Consider the following 22,019-nt stretch of genomic DNA (forward strand, 5'->3'; position numbering starts at 1 on the left):
ATTATAAAAATTCAACTATCTTACTGATGCTTTAGTTTGGTTTTGTTTTTTCCTCTCACTGAAGGCTTAGAATAACAAAAGATAATATCAAAAGAGTTTTCAAGTGGTCACCAACTTTTCCATGCTGGCTGAAACCAAGATCAATTATGCTAAAGGAACAGTAAGAATAGGTTATATATGGTGGTAATAAATGTTTCTTTCAGAATGGATGAACATTACTCTGTGTTGCATAGTTTCTTTTTTTTTAAGCTGTTAACGATATTAGTAAGGAATCTGCTAAATGAGGCTTTGTTGTGTACAACAGCAACAGATAAAGTAAAGATTTGCACAAATGAGGTGAAAAGGAACGATTATTTGTTATTTCTCACATAAGTAGAAACTATAAGAAAACAAACAAAATTATCAGACAGCAAAATTGGAAATACCAAAGGAAATAATATATTTTACAGAGTTTAACTCATTACAACAGTATGCTGTAGGGGATGAAACTATACATGCTTTCAAAAGGATTAGACAAATTCACATTTGATCACTGACTATCGAAGTAGATGAAATTATGTTCCGTAAAGCTGGAAGCTATGAGAACATGCCAGCCAAATTATGACTACTCATATCACGCTACCAAATATCTGCTATCAGATATTATTACTGGCAAGTCTATGAGTTATTGTATTTATGATCTGGCCCAATATAGACGCTCATCTGCCCACAGTTACAGAATGTGCTTAGAAAGGGACAAAAAAAGAACATGTATTAATGATTTTTAAAAAGTAGACAATATAATTTGTTGTTTTGAACAAACTGGAGTTATCACCTATTTCAGCAATTGAGAGTAAATGGCACTGAACAGCGACTTCAGAAACTGTCAAGAAAATCATGTCTTTTCAGAAGCATATGGATGTTTCTGGAAGCACGGGTAAGAACGATTTTAATTAACAGGAGTTAAAGGTAAAAATTGAAGATACACAAAGCAATGTGTAACTACTAACCAAACTAGTATTATTCCCTTTTTTTTGTACTGATGGATATATCAGATGTTAACAACTCTCCTTTCAGATAAATACACCTATCTTTCTTCAGGTCTCTGATGTACAAAACCTCCCCTTCACTAAGCTTTAATCCTCATATTTTGCAACAGTACTTAATTTTATTGCTGGAACTGAAGGGTCTGGTATTGATACAGGATACTTTTATCGGTAGTAATACTTTCAATAGATATGCATATTTTACCCTTCTTGAACTACTATTTAATATGTATGACTCGTAGTGAAGAAGAAATAATTTCACTAGATTATAAAAAATATAAACCTGACTTAACCTACAGTTAATATAATGTGGAAACAGTTCCCTTCTTTAAACCACATCTAAAAATATTTGCAGTGTAATAGTCTTAACTTCTAAGTTTTTGAAAACAAGCCCATGTTCAGCTGTATTTTCCTGAAATGTTCAATTGTCCCAAGGGAAAAACTTCTCTCTAACAGCAGCAACTATATATGAAATTAACATTTTTTTTTTTATTTCCTTGAGCTAAGAAGGTAGTGACAGGAAAAAGAAAATGGAAGAAGAGTGAATAATTACCCATTCATCAAAATGGTTTGCTATTCCTGGGGTAAAAGAATAAAGAGCTAAACTAGCCACAGACATGAGTTTCTGAAAACCTTTTCACATAATGTGCAGTCAGGAATTGGAATTTGGCATCCAGATTATCCAGATATTCTGTCTAGATTATGTATGCTCCAGATTATAGATTAAAAGTCTGAACAGGAATTTCTGCTGGGTGCTACACTGCTGGATATCAGAACAGTGCTTATTTCCTTCACTTTTCAGTGCTCCCCTTGCCCACATCCATGCAGCACAAAGAAGAAAGTAAACTGATTCCAAGGAAAAGGGGGCATGAACTAGACTGGTGGTAAATAAGTAATCAGAGGGCAAGAAATGAGATAAGAAACTATGAAGCTAGATAAATCATGAGATAGTGGAAAGGAAAGGGAAGGGAAAAAATAAGGTTTGAGGGGACAGGTTTTGATCTGGCAAAGAACATGGGAAAACAATGATTAACCAAAGAGCAAAGACTGTGTTTAATTTCAGTAAACTGAACAAGCTCGGGACCATGTTCTAAGAATTCCCAGATCACCTGTGAGTTATCACTGAATTGTCCATAACACTGTTGAATGCTCTTGCCCTCTGCACAAGGATGGCCTTGTTCATGACAAGCCTGAGTATCCAGGCTATACCCAAGGTTTGTTAGAGAGATTGCTAGTTGGATTTGGCTAAAACTGCCAGGATCAAGACAGATAATTCCAATGTCTGCAAATGTTCCCTAGCAGTGTTTAATTTACTATCATAACTGTAGCTAGGAAATTTAGGAGTTTGATAAGACATCTGATGCAGAGAAAAGGAATAGGGAAAGAAATAAACTAACATGAATTTCAAGAGATAAGGACACAAGCTGAGAATAAATCAGGGTAAATCAGAATAAATCAGGTCAAAGAACCTGATGGAACAGAAATGCAAGACAGAGTAATCAGAACCAGAACAGTCCGTGGCATGTGATACCTGTTCTCCTTTAGCATGCAAAATGGACTCATGTTTCCTAAATCTCATCAGCCTTCTCCTGTCAGCAAGTATTTGTGAAATTTCCTTTTCAAGTGTATACTTAAGAAGACATTTTAAGTCTTATTTGGTCTCCAAAATGGGTTGGAACTAAAAGGATAATGGTGGATTACCACTGCAAGTGATAGAAATTAGAGACCTTCATTACCACCTTAAGTTTCTAATTCTTCAAGGTGACTTTACAATGGCACATGATGTTGCCATTTCTAAGGTAGTTTGGGGTTTATTTGACAGTTTAAATGAAAGAACATTACAGGTGCAAATTTATATGAGGCAAATTAGAAAACATTGGAATTACACTACTTGGGAAGTTCTCTTTTCATCCATTTGTGAAGACTGGTCCTTAATTACCTAACCACAAGAAGACACCTCCAAGTTTTTCACCTCATATAATAAACAGTACATAACATGACATAGACAAATTAAGGAGAGCAAAGCAATTGAAAATCTTAATCTTTTGCAGAAAGTGGAAGGAGTTTGCTTTTTCTAGTTTTTCATTGCCTCATCCAGTCTCCAAAGTTCCCAGAGGTAACCAATAAAGTTCTGAGATAGCTTCATTCATATTGAAAATGGTTAAGTATTTTTTGCATCCTTCTGTATCTCTTTCTTTTCTTAATCTACACTTACATGCTGTCTTTTGTTGTCAATATTAACAGTGCTGTGTGTTTGCATGTGATCTTTTAGTGAAAACTGAGGCAAAAGAACCATGCAGTACTTCAGTATTTCCACAGTTTTGTTCCCAGGGGAACACTACTGTCCCTCATCTTCTTACCTCCTCTTCGTCTTACCTTCCTCTTACAGAACGATTTAATGTTACCAGTAAGGTCTTTTGCTATTCTGCTCCAAGGTATTCTTGATTTTGCCCTGGTGTTTCTGTGTCATTCATTTCACACTCATACCTAGTAATCAGATTGTATCCTTCTCATGCCTGATGAGAACTACTTACATGTTCTTCATTTCATGGATCCCTAGCTTGAAACCCTCTGGATGATGTACATTACTGAAGAGCAAAACCACAACTGAAGGGAGTAGGTGCTACCCTTTGAACATGTGGAGTAGTATATAAATGAAGATGGTCTGACATTCCTAGAACCTGAATTTCTCACATGTGATTCTCAAAAAGAGTATTTTTTAACTTAAATTATGTTTACTTGCAGTTTCTTTCCTATTAAGACAGTAAAGTTATTATGTCATAAAATAAACAGCACATATCCTCATTCAATATATCAAAGCAAACAGCAACTTATGATTAAATTAATATATGTGTATTTAAAGAGGATTAAAACTACAGTGTATGGACTATCCATTTAAAATGGAAGCTAAAACCAAATATTCAATAGAAACATCATGATAAAATATTGTTAATTTCAACAATATGAGGATGCCTTTTAGGAAACAGAAATAGAAAACAGCATATATTTTATACTTACATGATACATGGGCAGGGGGGACAAATTCAGGCTACAAATCTTATTATTAGCATTTCCTGTCTTTTAATTATTTTGTTTTGTAACTTTAGTATTCTTTCATATTAATGCACTTCAGATACATTGTGCATAATAGCTTGTTTAAGAAGGATAAAATCCAAATCTATTATGCATTAAAATGGAATAACTATTCAGAAGGAAGTTCTGAGTTATTAACTCTGAGTTGTGAGTCATTCGGAAATTTACATTACACAACAGAGTACCAGCCTATAACAGGAGATGGACGTGATAACGTCCAGCTCAAATGTTTTATTATTTAAAATTTTAAAATATTTATGTAATTATTTAGACTGAAATTGGACTAAGACAGTAATATAGGGATATTCTTCAAAAAATACAGCTGTTCCTTCAATGACCTCATGTAATTTGAATCATGTGCATATATAATTTTCTAGACTGTCCTCTTGTACTTACCAAGCCTGAAATATTTAACAGTTTGGAGATAAAAGTTAACAATCTGAATTCAGCCCTAGAAATGGTAAATAAGTGTTCTGATTGACTGAGATCAAAAAGAAAAAACTGTTTAGAAAATTAGTGTAATTCACTGGCATGTAGCAAGCAAAACTATCAACATCTTTCTCTATTGGAAGTATAATGTATGCAGTACAATACCTGTATATGCAAACTGAACAAGATCCCACAGTGCATTGGGGTCTATGCCTTCCATTTTGATCTCTTCTTGCTTGGCTTCACAAACATCACTTGTAAACATGGCAGCAAAGTAGTCAGAGACAGAACTGAGGACAAGTCTGCAAAAAAGTTAGAAACTGATGTCATTTGCCTTGATATACGTATCAAAAATTCATGTATTAAAAAACCCCAAACTTTTTAAAAAACATCTTTTCATAGTAATTATAAATTACTGGGAGCAATATATTATTAATGCATGTAGGCAGCAAAATACAGCATGACATTTAATTCTGATTTGTTTTTGCTTCATGTGATATGAACCAAGTGGCACATTAGCATATGACTATAAAACAGACATAGAAATTAGCGCTCAGTCGTTCTGATAATTTTCCAATCATGCAGATGTCCCAACTGATAACAAGATAACCACTCAGTATCAAAGACAACTTATTAGTGAAACATATTTCATACTCCAGAGGCACACTTCATTATTCTTAAAGGTCTATTTTTTATAAACTTTACTAACAGCATGTAACTTTACACAATCCTTTAACCTTTAGCAAAACTGCTAGTAGCTTAACATGCTATTCACTAAAAGAAAACGAAAAAATTATTGTGCAATGCAGTGTTTTTACTAAGAAACATTTCCAAAGCAAAATAATTTCAAATTTCTTACAAAATGCGCATGGCTTGTTTGGGGATCTGATTTAGATAAATCAAAACCACAGCAAGTACTAGGTATGATTGTCATTATTGGGACCTTAAGCTAAGACCTTAAGCTAAATACCATCTACAGTAATACTATGATTTTGTTAGGAGTGAATATTCACAGATGATCTTGAGCTAGAAATGTGGTACAGTTATAAATAGTGTACCACATGCTTCCATGAAAGATGGTCATATTTCTGGCTTAATTTGAAAACATAATATATAAACACGTTGATAGAAGACACAAAAATCACAACTGGAGAGCTTGGAAGCCAAGAGAAAATATCTTGCCATTTGTATATAGTTAACTATTTTGTCCAAGAAAAAAAAAAAAAAGATACTGAAGAATAACAAGTTACCACTTATCAGCCACTGTGGTAATTGATTGCTTTTCCCCTCTTAGCTCATCCCAACAGCAAAGTAAAAAATGTCAGTTTGAATTGGCTTCATAATTCTACAGTGCTTTAAGTTACTATATTTTACCTGCAAGCAGGGCACCTTGAGAAAATACATATGGGCTTTACTCTGGCTCAAATGATGGGCAATGACTAATTAGGTGTAGTAGTTTTATCATTTCTCGTGTTCAAATCTAGCAATCACGAACTTTAGAAGTAAAGAACCTAATTCATAAACAGTTCACATTTATATTCATGTAATTAAGAAAAACAATAGATGGCCACAAAAGGATGAATTTAGAAATATACTTTGTTGCTTCCTCCAGAGAATCCTAATTCACTATTTATTTATTTATTTACTTATTTATTTACCTCTGAGGAACATTTACTTCTATGTTTGTTTATTTATTATCTCAACTGAGTATCACAAGTGTGTATTTAGCAAATCAAGATCACAGAATCACAGAATCACAGAATCAGTACGGTTGGAAAAGACCTGTAAGATCATCGAGTCCAACCTGGGGGGGGGGGGGGGGGGGGGGGGGGGAAACCCACACAAAACCCACGCCACACAACAACAATAACAAGCCACAACCCACCCAACACCACACAGCACCATGTCCATCAAGCTACATCCCACAATGCCACATCCACACGCTCCTTGAATACCTCCAGGGAGGGTGACTCCACCACCTCCCTGGGCAGCTTATTCCAATGCTTCACCACTCTCTCAGTAAAGAACTTTTTCCTAATATCCAGTCTAAACCTCCCCTGGCGCAACTTGAGGCCATTTCCTCTTGTCCTGTCACTCGTCACTTGGGAGAAGAGACCAACACCCACCTCTCTGCAACCTCCTTTCAGGTAGTTGTAGAGAGCGATAAGGTCTCCCCTCAGCCTCCTCTTCTCCACACTGAACAACCCCAGTTGCCTCAGCCGCTCCTCATAAGACTTGTGCTCCAGACCCCTCACCAGCTTCGTCGCCCTTCTCTGGACACGCTCCAGCACCTCAATGTCCTTCTTGTAATGAGGGGCCCAAAACTGAACACAGTATTTGAGGTGCGGCCTCACCAGAGCCGAGTACAGGGGCACGATCACCTCCCTACTCTTGCTGGCCACACTGTTTCTGATACAGGCCAGGATGCCATTGGCCTTCTTGGCCACCTGGGCACACTGCTGGCTCATATTCAGCCGGCTGTCGACCAACACCCTCAGGTCCTTTTCTGCGGGGGAGCTTTCCAGCCACTCGTCCCCAAGCCTGTAGCGTTGCATGGGGTTGTTGTGGCCAAAGTGCAGGACCCGGCACTTGGCCTTGTTGAACCTCATACAATTGGCCTCGGCCCATCGATCCAGCCTGTCCAGATCCCTCTGCAAATTCCCTCTGCAATTCTGGATAACTAAATATCTTATAACCCTTCTTCAAATACTTTCTCTGACCACTTATAAATAAGTGACTTAATTCACTGTTATTAGATTATTTATGAAAAAAAAAATCACAGCAAAAAGGAAAAAACACAAGAAATATTGATGATTTTCTATGACATATAATCTCTCACATCTAGCAGAGATATAATTTATTTAAGTCTGTAATTAAGATTTCCACTTGAGAGCTTTTTGCATCAGCTGTTGCTTCAGATTTATTAAGCACCTTTTAAATTCAACTATGTGTCTTCAACTTGGTCACTTGCTAAAAGCAAAGCCACCCCTTTGCTCCATCAAAACCAATGGACAAATTAATGAACAGAAATTTTAATACACCAGTTAATGATCAATTGAAATATTTTTAAACAGTAGTATCTTATATTTGTAATTTATATAATTTATGTTCAGACATTATCTTGCATATGTATTGTCAACTCAAAGATAACAAAACAGAGGGAGGACAGAAAATAAATACCAGAAGGATTAAATCTCTTTGACAAACTTCTATAAAAATCTGTGATTTTCCACAATTGTGATTTTCCACAATCTGTGATTTTCCACAATTTGCCTCAAGGATTATTCTGGGGTGAGGAAATTCAAAGAAGCTATCTAATGGATTCCAGCTGCAAATTAGCATTCGGTCTACAGGATCAGAAGAGTTACAGTGCAAAGTAAAAAACCCTGAAAAATATATAATACAGATGTCAGGTCCTCAGCACTACCCATTTTACTAACAGGTTTATCCCCACTGGTTTGAACCACCTGTTAAAGAAGATGGCTTAAGTGAGCAGAAAGGTTCTTTGAAATAGCAGCTCACCTAAACAAGCAAGACAAGTTTTTGAACAGAGTGATAAAGAGGATTTTTTTTTTTTTTTAAGTCCTGTATGTTAATCAATAGTTAATAGAAATAATGAATCAGATATTTCATCAACTGAATATAACCAAAAAGTTAACTGATTTCAAGACACAGACTTTTACCTTGGGAAGTGCTTCACAGGCCGAATTGAAGTGAAAGGAACTTGCTAATTACGCTTAATTCTGAAAGGTGACGCCTTTTGTAAATCTTAATTGTGTTCCAGTGTTGAGATAGAAAATGAAAAGTGAGAAATCAAAGGGATCATTTAATTTGTAATAATCTGCTGCTTCTTGTAGCTCAGAAGGCTCCAAACAGCTCTAAATCTTGGTTTAAAGACATGTTGATCTATTCATCAAGAAAGGTCAGGTGACTCAGGATGTCAAATTTTTTCAACTACTGATCTGGCAGTAAGAATACATAATAAACTCTCATCCTTGAGAATCATAGCAGGTAACTCATGGCTAAAAATGAGTTTGTGGACCCAGAAAGATTTTCTTCAGATTAAGGGACTTCTCTACCTTTACTACAACTAAATACAGACTGATATATTTCTGTTTTTTTTATAATATAGAATATAACTGATTCCTATAGTGACTTTTCTTTATCCTATGACATCAGATTTTATTTTCTTTTATTATAGAATATTTCCTTGCGATTTTCACACTCTCATACACTTTTGATACAGAATTCCCTTAACATTGTTGGTGCATTTAGTAATTAAAAGAAGCAAACAAATAAAAGAAACAAACTTGATCACTTATGTTCTTTAAGCAAGCTCTAATGATATTTTACTGCCAACTGAGTAGAATCTCAGATGTTACTTGGACTGAAAACTCATAGGCATAACACAACTTTTTTCCACACATATTATGTTAGTTCATATAGGAGCTGAACATTCATTGCTTTTAAATGTGATTTGTTGCTCTGTAGAGGACATCAGCTGACACCGGCTGTCTTTACTGATAACGGTGCTCTACAGCTCTTCTTACAGCAGGCAAACATTTACTGTATATATAGGGAAGGCTTCAGGATTTCCTAAATTTTAGGGCTCGCAGAACATATGCTAAGGTATATCCATACATGCACTTGAAAAACTTTCAGGAAAAAAGGAAGCAGACACTGGCTGTCACTTCCAGAACAATTTTCGCAGTACAATCAAGACTGCCATCTTTTCTGAGTAAAATACAACAAAGGAGCAAGCTGTGGAACAGATCAACTGTTCTGGATTACACCAGGTAGTGACTATCTTTCCTGTTGACTGTGGTACTCTCTCTCACCAGTTTATCAAATACAGAAAAAGCTGTAAGAGCCTTGGAAAAAATATAGCTAACAGTAAATTTAATCTAGTACACAGACTGTTTCCTGCTCAGTACCAAAGATCCTTAGAAAAAATTATGTCCAGATGTCCATAATGGTGTCATTTTCAACTCAGCTTCAGTAATACAGCACAAACCCAAATCTTCTTGCTCTGTATTCCCTAATGGACAGGTAAGGACAGTAAAGAGTGTTTGTTCTAAAAGCTATTGGTACCATGAGGAATTTTGCTTGTCAAAACCTCCATTCTGTGTTTTATCAATGGTATATAATGTTAATTATGTTCCTTAGAGGCTATTTCACTTTACTTAAGATCAGTATTATTCATCTCTACTGATAAATTTGCCACTATATGTACCTTCTACCTCCATCTTTCATCTAGTCAGCGTTTCAAATACAGAATTCTTTGCCATCTACCTTTCTTCCTTTGCAGTCAGGACACTGAAATGTTAATTTGGGCTTGTTACTGTTATAACTGCCTCCATCTTCTGAATTTGTAAGTATGTAAAGAAAGCCATGATATATATAATAAATTATTCTTGTCCATAAAATCCTAACAAGATTCTATAATCATGTTGTGTGTCTTGTCTCTAGGAAGAGAACAAAAATATTCCATTGACCACTTACTTACATATTGCAAGTTTTCCTTTAGTTTGTAACAACAGACATTGTTCATAGACTGTTTCCTCTCCCCCTCTTGTGGATGAGAGCAGCCACTTTTCATTCCATCAACTAACTTGAGGATCAGAGACATTTTCAGGAATTTCCAAAGTGGCAACACAGTAACAATTAGGTTAAAACTTCCCTTTTGCAGTCTCTCCAGGGTTCACATTTTGTTTATCCTCCTATCAACACCAAAATTGTACTCAATCTTTATGGAACAACAATATATTCAGGGGAGGTACAATATATTCAATAGCAGAGAAGTACCACCTCCAGTTTGGAAGACCCTGAGACACAATTCACCAGTGGGTGTTGAAATGTTTATGATGGTTATGTTTCAAGATGTGGAACTCAAAAACTACTTTTTGTAAAAGAATATTGGGAACTAATAAAGCACCTGCTACTCTTTTATATTGCCTGTGAAGAGTATGTACAGCCAATCATTGTCTATTCTGCCCATTGGCTCTGGTTTGCTCATGACCAACTCCTTTCCTTCTTGAATCTGAGTTTTCCTCTAGTTTCAGACTTGCTTGCCAGCAAACCGTCAGCTACTTCGATTTTCTACATTGTCATTACTTGTTCCTTCAAAGCAGAAATCATTTACTTTTTCAGAGTGAACAGGCAAAGGAAATATGTGCTATCTTAGGGCAAGAAACAACACATGATTATCTAATATATGCTATCCCATCGCAAGCCATGAGAGTATTGAAGACTGAACAACAGTTAGAAAGAAAAACTGCTGAACTGTCAGTCCTAACTTTGTAGAATAATTTTAGTTGATGAAACTATGTATCTGTAGGCTCTAAGTGAATAATAGATCCCAATTAGTAGAGACAAAAAGCTCAGATTACATATCAGTCATCTGAATGATACACAAAAGCAACTAAGTCTCAATAGTAACATGCATTCAACTGACTTCTCAAAAACATGCTTTGTGTGAAGCATTCCACTCTTCATTGAAAATTAATTTTTAGTTCTTTCAGAATTCAGAGCTTAAAATTGCAGATTTTTTTCAAAAAAAATCATATTTATGAATGCATATATGTGAGTGTATATGCATATATGCACACTTTGACATTTGTATCTGTCAAATTGAAAAAATCGATATTTTACAGGGGAAAAAGGAAATAAAAAATCTGCCATAAGTCACGTGGCAAAATTATAAATATTGCATATTTTTTTCCCAGTCTTTGTAAATGAAAGCTGTTCTTGTGCAGTTAATAAACAGGAGATAATCATAGAGTTAATTTGGGATTCAGCATCTACTCAGAACCATTATCATAGTGCAATCATCTTGCTAATAATTCAGCAGCATCAGGTTAGCTCATTAACATATTAGAAATTCACATTTATTGGGTAAAGAAGTGGTCAGTGAGTATATACCAGTTAAATTAATGAGAATTGTCTCATACTTCCCGTCATTACTGTTAATATTGACAGTCTGTCCCATGTGCTTACCTCATTTTGGAGAAAAAAGGAACAGAACTAGCTGATAAACTTGTTTTCCCTGATGATCTGAGTAATATTTATACACTAACCTATTTGCAAAGGCAATTTCGTCTAGAACAACTACAGAACAATAATAATAATAAATCCCCAAACAAGAAACCAAACAAACTCCCCAGACCCATAGACAGGCAGATGGATTTTTGAAGAGAATCAATTAAGCCTGAAACAAGAATGTTTCCCTTTTGTCTTTACTCAAACATAGTTTTCTTCCATTTTAATCTCTTATACAACACATAGCTACAAATATAAGCGATACCAGTAATCTACACTAAGTGATGTTCCCTGCTTGCCCTGAGGACCATGCCTTTTGAGCTTACATCTTTTTCTTTCTTTGTTTCATCTTCTTTTAATTCTTTCACTGTCCCCAGACATTTAAGTGTAAATACAGTAAGTGGCTCCTTATCTCTTCTACAGAGAAACTAAAACTACAAAAACTACAAAACTACAAAACTACTTCTACAAACTAAAACACAATTTCACATCTCATTACATCTGTTAAGTTGTCACAATGTTTTAGGAATGTTACATGATTCCAACATCTTCATTTCCACCAGACACACAATGTCTACCATAGCTTTAGGTTTTTTCCAGAGACCACAAGTAATGCACATATCACAGCTGCCAGAATTGATAACAAAGTCCATTGTCCAAAACACTCTGCCAGTGTCAGTTTGTGCCCTTGTGTCAGTTTTGAAGATATCTGGTATTGCAGCCAGTATTTTGAACTCTATGCTGTTTTGAACCAGCAGAAAGATGAAAAAAAAGAGAAGCCAGAAATATGAATCCAAGCAACTTCTCAACATTTGGGAGAGGCAAAATGTCACAGTGATGAAGATAATAGCTGATGAAGATCCATTATGATGCAAATACAAAGCAGAGCTCAGTATTTTTCTCCAGAAGAAAAAACACGTATTCAGACATAGCATACATATTTCAGTGTGGAAAGGCAACACAATCAACTGTGATCCTCTACTTGCGGGCTTAATTATCTCATTTATTCACTGTAACTCCACAAGGAAAAGGGGAAAAAAGCTTGCAGGAGAAGGAAAAGTTCAGTTTTAGCTCCTTTGAACTATCAGGAGAAATGTCAGAAACACAGAGATTAGGTTTGATGAACGTACAGAGATAAATCTCTGAAGTCATTAGAATATGTGACTGCTTAAGTATCTAGATTTTTTAAGGTCTATTTGTCATCCTTTTCTTTTATTCTAGAACTCCTTTGTACAAAATGATACTATAGAGCATCATTATTAAATTATCTTTACAACTCATTCCTCCGTAGAACTCAGTTTGGTCAAATCCTTGTGTGTGATCTTCAACCCCTTTTTTGATGGCAGGCTCTCAGGTCTTGCTGACCCAAGTTATTCTTGTATGGCCTCCTTTGTCATTCTGTCATCTGCTTGATTTTTTTTGTTTGCTTGTTTTATTTTTATATTCTATATCACATAGCCTTCCCCCCCCTTTATTTTTTTTCCCAAACCACTCAGTTTGAAAGGGCAATCAATCCTCTAAACATAGATGTCAAGTGCCAGTTTCAGAGATTTCAGAATATCTGATTCATGAGCATAGGCCTGGCGCAAACCTATGAAAACCTTGCACCCTTCTGAACCACATGATGAAAGCCAGGCAGGGTACTCCAAGGCATCTCAGGAGAGACTAGGCAGCTAAACATTGCTTTTTACTTTCTTCCTAAGACATCTCATGCTTGTTTCTTTCACCCTTCAAAGTCCATTTCAGTTACTGCACCTACTTCCACTCCATAAAGTAATAGCATTAGTACTCTGGTTTAATAGAATGATAGAATATCTCAAGTTAGAAGGGACCCATAAGGATCATAGGGTCCAACTCCCTGCTTCTCTCAGGGAAGAGAATCATATGACTAAAAGCATTGTTCAGATGCTCCTTGAACTCTGACAGGCTTGGTGCCATGACCACTTCCCTAGGAAGCCTGTTCCAGTGACTGACCAACCTCTTGGTAAAGAACCTTTTCCTAATGACCAATCTGAACTTCCCCTGATGCAGCTTCTTTGCATTTCCTCGTGTCCTGTCGCTGGTCACCAGGGAGAGGAGATCAGCACCTCCACCTCTGCTGCCCCCCTGGACACACTCTAATAGTTTGATGTCCTTATATTGAGGTGCCCAAAACTGCACATAGTACTCACGGTGGGGCCGCACCAGTGCAGTGTAGAGTGGGACAATCACGTCCCTCGACTGGCTAGCTATGCTGTGCTTGATGCACCCCAGGACAGGTTGACCCTTTTGGCTGCCAGGGCACACTGTTGACTCATATTCAATTTGCCATCAACCCAAACCCCCAAATCTCTTTCTGTGGGGCTGGTCTCCAGCCTCTCATCCCCCAATTTGTATGCATAACCAGGGTTACCCCATCCCAGGTGCAGAATCCAGTATTTGTTCTTGTTAAATTTCATATGGTCAGAGACTGCCCAGCTCCCTAGTCTATCCAGATCTCTCTGTAAGGCCTCTCTACCCTGGAAAGAGTCCATAGCTCCTCCTAATTTGGTATCATCAGCAAACTTACGTAATGTACATTTGATTCCTGCATCCAGATCATTTATAAAAACATTAAAGAGCACTGGCTCTAAAATTGAGCCCTGGGGAACCCCACTGGTGACCATCCACCAGCCTGATGTAACTCCATTTACTATAACTCTTTAAGCATATTTAAGAAAGGGTAAGAAATGCTTTGCAACATCAGCTGTTAGAGAGGAATGAGAAAAATATGACAGAAACAGCCCTGCTGACACCAAGGTGCGAGAAGGAAGGGGAGGAGGTTCTCCAAGCACACAGGAGCAGAGATTCAGTCCATGGTGAAGCAGGCTGTCCCCCTGCAGCCCTTGGAAGACCACGCTGGAGCAGATATCCACCCTGCAGCCTGTGGAGGATCCCACGCTGCAGCAGGTGGATGTGCCCTGAAGGAAGTTGAAGCCCGTGAATGCTGGAGCACGGTCCTGACAGGAGCTGAGGCCCATGAAGAAGAGCCCATGCAGGAGCAGATTTTCTGGCAGGTCCTGTGCCCCACAGGGGACCCATGCTGGAGCAGTCCATTAAGAACTACAGCCTGTGGAAAAGACCCACTCCTGTGGGAGACATCCTGCCCTGGAGCAGGAGAAGAGTGTGAGGAGGAAGGAGTGCCAGAGGCAATGTGCAGTGAACTGACCACAACCCCCATTCCCTGCCATCAGTAGAAGAGCTGGGAGTGAAGCAGAGCCTGAAAAGAAGGGAGGGGTGGGGGGAAGGTGGTTTTAGTTTTGTTTTTATTTCTAACTAGCCTACTCTGTTATTAACTGGCATTACATTAAATTAAATTCCCCCAAGTCAAGTCTGTGTTGCCCGTGATGGTCACTGGTGAGTGATCTCCCTGTCCTTATCTTGACCCATGAACTTCTCCATCTTATTTTCTCCCCTTGTCCTGCTGAGCAGGAGGAGTGATAGAGTGGCCTGGTGGGCACTTGGCAACCAGCCAAGGTCAACACACCACAATCAGACAAAGATGTCTAGGTAACTTAAGGTATAGATCTCCTTTGATTACAATATTAGACATATGGCCATATCAAAACCAAAACTCAGCTGGATAACCAACTTCAAATTCTCAGAAATTATCTTCAAAACTCAAGGCCCATTTCTGCATGTGCAAAATCTTTAACTGGTACATACTCAATTGTGTGAACTTAAGATCTTTCATGTCTGAAAAAGGTACAAATAAAACCACAAGAGTTCCTTGTGGAGATCACAGAAATCCCTTTGAAAATATTAATCCCATTCTCAGTATCAGGAAATATTCTTTACCTACTACTCCTTCTTCTTAAAAAAAAAAAAGTTATCAATTGAGGTTAATATTAAAAGCTTATCTAAATTGCCTTGCTGCTTTCCCTCTGATAGCAAGAATTATTTTTGTTGTTGTTGTTGTTGTTCTGTCCCAACCATATTACTTGAATAATTTGTTTTTAAACTCATGAACAGTAGGTTGTGTTAAATACCACAGTTTAGATGCAATGTTTGACTCGGAAAGTTCCTGAAACCCTAACTACAGATATCCCGGAGTGAACACAAGGCAGCTGTACTGCTTATACTGTGTGCTTTCCACAAGCATCTGTTACTGACTAACGCAAGAAAACAAGCTGAGTCTTAGGACCGTATATCGTGCATTCTGCTTCTTTCACCCCCTGCCTTTAAACTGTCTTTCCTTCTCTGCCTGGTTCTTTATCCTTTCATCTCTCCTTTCAGCTTAACTTTCTCCATTCTTTTCATTTTATTGATACTGTTTTTTTCTTAAACTTCACCTCTCTATAGTAGCACCCAAAATACATCGAAAAACATGGCCCCTCTCCTTAGAGAACTAAAAAAAGGGGAGCATAAATTACAGTTTTTTGAAAGAGTTTTATTAAATTTAACAGAATGGGGGGGGGGGGGGGGGGTTGACCCAACTGGATGCCAGCTGCCCACCAAGCTGCCCTATCACTTCACCTCCTCAACTGGACAGGGGGAGAAAAAAAAAAAATGAAAGGCTCGTGGGTCAAGATAAAGACAAGAACACTCACCAATTACCAGCACAGGCAAAACAGACTTGACTCGGGGAAATAAATTGTGCCCTGGTTTTCTGAAAGTGATTCTTACTATACTATATTATAGCATATTAAATCTATTGCATTTTCTTAAATTATTCTATTAAAAAGAAGAGAAAATATGTGAAAACCATTATTTCTCTTCTATTTAAAAAAGAAAATTTGTGGAAACTATTATTTTTAGGCAATAATTTTGAGTAGTTTGTATTTATTAATTTGTGACATATTCAGTATAAGCTACAGCTTGTAATATGTTTTAATTGGATTTTAAAATAAGGGTCCATTTTATCTAGAATAAGATTTTATAAACTTTGTACAGGGAATGTTCTACCACACTTCTATCTATCATGAGGTATCAAATTTAAAAACTCCACAAATACTGATCATGCATTGCTCTCTGCATGCAGACTTTTGGTTGAAGTAAAATGAAAAAAGGAAGTGCACGGATGGTGAAAGCAGGAATGAATGACCTGGGAGAAATACAGAGACGTTGACCCAACATGCAAAAATGGAATTAGGGAGGCCCAAAGGTCAGGTGCAGATAAATTTAGCAGGGATGTGATGGGAAAAAAGGGATTCTGTAATTACCTTGGAAGCCAAAGAAAACCATGTAAAATTTTTGTCCACTGCTCAATAAAGCTTCCTTTGGCTCAGTCATCTTTCTTTTTTTTTTTTAGCATGGTCTGCTTTCAGGCCTCCCAAGTCCCCGTGCCTAGTGGCAAGATCTGTGGGATATCACTCACAATAGAGGAAGATGTACTTAGGCTGCAGTTAAGTGAATTGGACTTGCATGAGTCCTTGGGACCAGAGAGGATATATTCAAGGAGCAATGGTTGACGGAGCTCAACAATGTCACTGAAAGACCATTCTCTCTTATCTTTAACAGATCATTATAATTGCAGGAGGTTTCTGAAGACTGGAAAAATCAATCTCCATGTCCATCCTTAAGTAGAAAGATGTGGGTAACTATAGACTAGTTTGCCTCACCAAGAAGATCATGGAGCAAATTTGCTTAGAAGCCAAATGCTGGATAACTAAAGACAGTGAGGGTAATCAAAAACTAGAACAGACTGCGAAACGAGGAACCTCCACAAGTGATGACACCCAAACTAACTGGGTATGACCATCAACACCCTAATCTAACCTTGGACTTGACCCTGCTTTGAGCAGGGGGAATTGAATAAGACTCTACAAGGTCTCTTCCAAATTAAATTATATTCTAGGATTGTAATGGCCACAGTAAAAATAAACAGCTTTGTCTATGCTTGTCCAGCCACATCTGTCTAAAACAACATAGAATAAACACTATTAAAAAAACCCTAGAAAATTCAGAACACCCTTCACTTCATTTTATCTTGTTGGACAAAATTCTAGTTTATTCAGAACAGAATCTTTTCAATTCTACATAATTCAACAGTTGTTTTTGCCAGTTCTTTGAGATTTGGTCTTTTGACAGCAGAACGCAGAGAAGTAGAAAATCAAATGTAAAGTTGTCTGAAGATTTATTATAAAATCTAAATAAGAGTTTTACTATTATTTCACGGTCAATCTTCTTATTAAGGTATTTTTCCAGCTCCAGAAGGATTTAGATATACTGTAGAATTGAAATGACAAATGTGAAATTAAATTTACTGCTGAAAGGTGGGCATACAAATATGAACGGCTGTCTTAAAAATAGTGGGGAAAATGAACTAAATTAATAAAAAAACCTTACAGTTTCCTCTGTCGCCTTCTCTACAAACTATGCAGTTTACCAAAATATTCCAAATAGGCAAAAAACATACTGGTAAAAAATGTATATTTTATACCATCCATATTAAACAGCGCAAGTGATAGCCATTGTGGAATATTTCTACGTATCTAATAAGTATTTTTTCTGTCAGTTTAAGAATGTAGATTCAGACACTGAATTTATTTTTTCTTACCTCATCTGTGTTGAAAAATGTGAAAAGCAAAAATAGGCCAAGTAACTGTCAAGAAGGAACAACAAAATTCTCATTATTTCTGAAAATAATAATAAAATAATAAATAATGAAAATAATAAAATGAAAATAAAATAATGAAAATAATAACATTTTTATTTGATATAGGGATGTATAATTGGACACAAATTAGAAGGTCTTAGGTCATTATCCCTCCAGTTTGCTTTTTGATGGAAGGCACCTTAAGGCATATCTTGCAGGTCTGGAACACTGTAATTGCAGATGGACAGAAGGACTGAAGTTTAGTATTATTCCCTCTGAACTTGATGTACCCATAAAGGAAAGATCTTGTCGATTTAGATAAAAATGGCATCAGGCCATGACTACCAAGGGTGCATAAAGTGCCAGATGCATAATACATTTAAAAGTGGCAAAAAGCCTGGAACACAGGAGTTGTGTCAGTTGCCATGTCAGTGATTAGAAATTACTGGTGACCTAGCTGGCATCTGGGAACCTGAGTATATGAAGGCAAGGGACGAACACTAAAAATGGTAGCTCTTAGAAGATAGGAGAGTAGAAGCAAAGCCTTAGGAGTGAAAAATGCTGAAAGAAGAGAAGAAAGATTTTTACGTTTATTGCAGATACTAATCTGAAAGCAAGCAGACTCTGTTTCATGTGTGCTGCAAACTACCAAGATCAATCTAACTGTTACTGCTGGTTAAGTGGAGTTATTTTCTCATTTATTACAATTTTTGGGGCAATTTAAATATTTTAATGAAGGTTTCTGTCTGGTTTTACTCTTTAGTATTTGAACAATAGCTTTGGCTTTGCAATCTTGCATATTGCACCTTTTATTTAATTATTATTATGGGAGCTGGACTATAGAATATCCAACCTCTCCATAAAACAGAAGAAGAACAGTCTCTGTGTCCATCTTCACCTAGGGCAGAAGGAACTCTGTAAGGTCCAAGTTGCCAAGATGACCTTATAGTATTCCAGGAAGCTAATTTATGAGTTCAGAAATACCCTGGCTGTTTTTCGGTTTTCCTGCTGGTGAACCATAGTCCTGTCCTGAATTTAGCACTTCAGCAAAGAAACCAGGACACAAGCAAGGAATAGGTCACCCTTAGTTTGCAGCCTTATATAGAGTTCAAATACAAAAAGACCTGCTAACCTGGAAACTGAAAAGTATTCTCTGCATTTTAATCTAAACTCTAGGACTGGATTTTTATTTGCATGCATTAAATCAAAGGCTGTAGCTAAGACCAAAATCACAATGAAGAATAACTATTTTAAGCTCTAAATACAATCCAAAACCAAGCATAGTTTCATATATACTGGCTGCTTTAATACCAGATAATCTTATAGAATTAAAAAAATTATAATGTCATTATAATTTTTATACTAATAATTATCATTAAAGTAATTAAGATGCTTTTCAGTTCATTCAAAAGAACAGTTCATGGGAAGTCAGTGTTCAGTATTATTGTATTATAAGTGTCTGAGAGACTCTGTATGACAGACTTATCAGAGTATCGTGATCTTAAGCTACAAATGATGCTGTGTTCAGTGTAGCTTTACAGCATCTCATTTCAGAAATTTCCATTTTCCTCACATATGAACAGCATCACAGCAGGGCAAAATGTTTGGCACACTCACGATGAAAAGTTTGCTAGTTTGGTGTTACTTGAACTTTTGAAATCTGTACAAAAAAACCCACCTTCAAAGGCTCAACCTTCAAACAACACCTTTTGCAGCCACTTGCATTTGTGGTGTTTAAAGCAAGGAGGAAGCAGACATAAGGGGCCACAAAAAACACTGTTCTAAGAAAAAAGCATACCCCAGACATTCACTTCTGTAGTTTCACTATCTTATGCTTATGTCCTACCTATGTGCAGGTATCTTGCGATTACCAGCAATCAGGATAACATCACAGAGCTGCTGTTGCTTCAGGTAGCTTTCCATCTTTCTGAAGGTTTGCTCTGCGTGGTGAACAGCCTGGTAGAATTCCTCGGAGCTACATGAATCCATGTCGCAGTGGGGTGGCAAGGGGTGGCTGGCTGCTGACAGTCTGTAAACCACAAGAGAAATTCTGTTTTGATAAGATGTGACCAGTTGTCTAGACTTCATCACAGGCTTCTAGAATCTAAGTAATCAATGCATCCTTCCCAGTTCTCATCACTAGAAGTACAAGATGGAAAAATCCTACTGCATTGGGAGGGAAAACTAAAGTTGTAAGTCTTTTAACACTGAGATGATTTCTTTTAGCACAGACATGGAATTCATCCATTTCTTTCTTCTTTGATAAATTTATTAAAAATATAAATATGAGCAGCAAATAGAAATTCAGTATATTCATGTTAAGGTTAATAGTATAGCTATGTTTTCATTATTAAACTATGATTGAGGTCTTAAATTTTTTTAGCATTTTAGAGCAAAATTATTTTACAAAATTAAATGAAATACTCATTTTTCTTAAATACTAATATGAAAACACAAAATAAATAATGGAAAAAGCAATCCTATCTTTCCACTGATTCTAAGAGTGCCTACTCTAGTTCACGTCTTCAAATTCACATTCATTTTACACCAGCTGGAAAAGAAAAATAAAACTCTAATTGACTTAATTTGTAATGAATTGGGAATATTTCCACAATGATAAATTGCATACCTACTTTTTAACCAAAAGGCTCATTAATACAAAGTGAATTTAACCTACAAAGATAATGATGTCTACAATTCAAAAAATCAGAAACAAAAATATGGAAACAGGAGAAAAATGAAAATATTTTTTCAATATATATAGCCATATATTCTTAGTTCAGATTTATCCAGTTCAGTATTTCTGGTTCAGACCTTTACTGAAAATAAAAAAATGTGTCAGCAAGTACTAGCCCTTGAGGAAACTAATGCCAGTGCTTCCAAATAATTCACAACACAGATTATACCCTCTTCTTTTACAAACATGTAATGACACTGTTTCAAACTAAAGCTGTAAGATTTTATATATCTTGTGGTGCTGAAAATGAAGAATTTCATAGATGAAGGTGTTTATATTTTTACTTCAACCAGATATATACAAAACAGCTTACATAATGAATAGAAGAGCATCAGAGGACATATTTAAGTCCACCATATGAAACAATATTATCAATTAATTCAAACCAATGACATTTTATACATATTCTATTGAAAGATAAATATTAAGGAGCACAGAAGTAATTTTGATAATACAACTGTTTCATTATATAAGTGTTGGATTCAGTAGGTGCTATATTCTAAGAAAGATATTAACAGACCTATAAGATAACACAATCTGCACTCCTGGTGCTGGAAAAAATTGTAAAGTCCATAAAGATAATAATAAAAGAAAATCAGCTATTAAAATTAAATACTGTTACCTTAAAAAAAGAAAAAAAACTTTAGTATTTTTATTGACTCTTGGTAGACTATAATATAGTTCAGAAAAATAGTATTTCCTTTTGACATATACTAGTGATTTAATTAGAATAACTTTTGTCCAAAATTGCTCCACATAGTCTCCTACAGTCATTGTACAACGGTCCGCAGGAGAAAGGAGGAAAGGCTGGTCCATCTTTCTGTCACGGTAATTGCTAGGCTTCACAGCATTCCTTTAAAGTAGCTGGAAGCCTGCATAATTGAAGGTGGCCTGCAGATAATTTTAGAGAGAACCAACTCAGTTACCTTTGTATCTCACCCTGCCATCTCTTCTGTGCCATATACAGGTACTAACTTACTAGAATGAGTTACCTTTTAGAATTATTACCGACAGGAACTTCACTTGCATAGCATTAAATTGGATCCTGGGAAATCATCAGCTGCTTTAAATTAATTAATATTGCCTTTTATATGCTGGTAAGGTTATAATAGGTGTGAGCCTGTCTATAGGAAATTGAACT

At 36.4% G+C, this 22,019-nt stretch overlaps 1 protein-coding gene across 2 annotated transcripts in view; it reads right to left on the reverse strand.

The window, feature by feature from the left end:
• Positions 1-22,019, reverse strand: part of KLHL1 (kelch like family member 1) — a 238,422-nt gene that overhangs the window by 153,834 nt on the left and 62,569 nt on the right. Inside the window, exons 2-3 of one of the 2 annotated variants that reach the window (XM_059819426.1) lie at positions 19,988-20,170; positions 4,713-4,849 (exon numbers count right to left, since the gene is read on the reverse strand). In XM_059819426.1, the coding sequence (XP_059675409.1) occupies positions 4,713-4,849; positions 19,988-20,170 (320 nt within the window). The remainder of the gene's footprint in view (positions 1-4,712; positions 4,850-19,987; positions 20,171-22,019) is intronic. The other variant, XM_059819433.1, reaches the window with a different exon arrangement.

The sequence above is a fragment of the Gavia stellata genome, chromosome 1 (assembly GCF_030936135.1).
Source record: "Gavia stellata isolate bGavSte3 chromosome 1, bGavSte3.hap2, whole genome shotgun sequence".
Classification (NCBI taxonomy): Eukaryota; Metazoa; Chordata; class Aves; order Gaviiformes; family Gaviidae; genus Gavia; species Gavia stellata.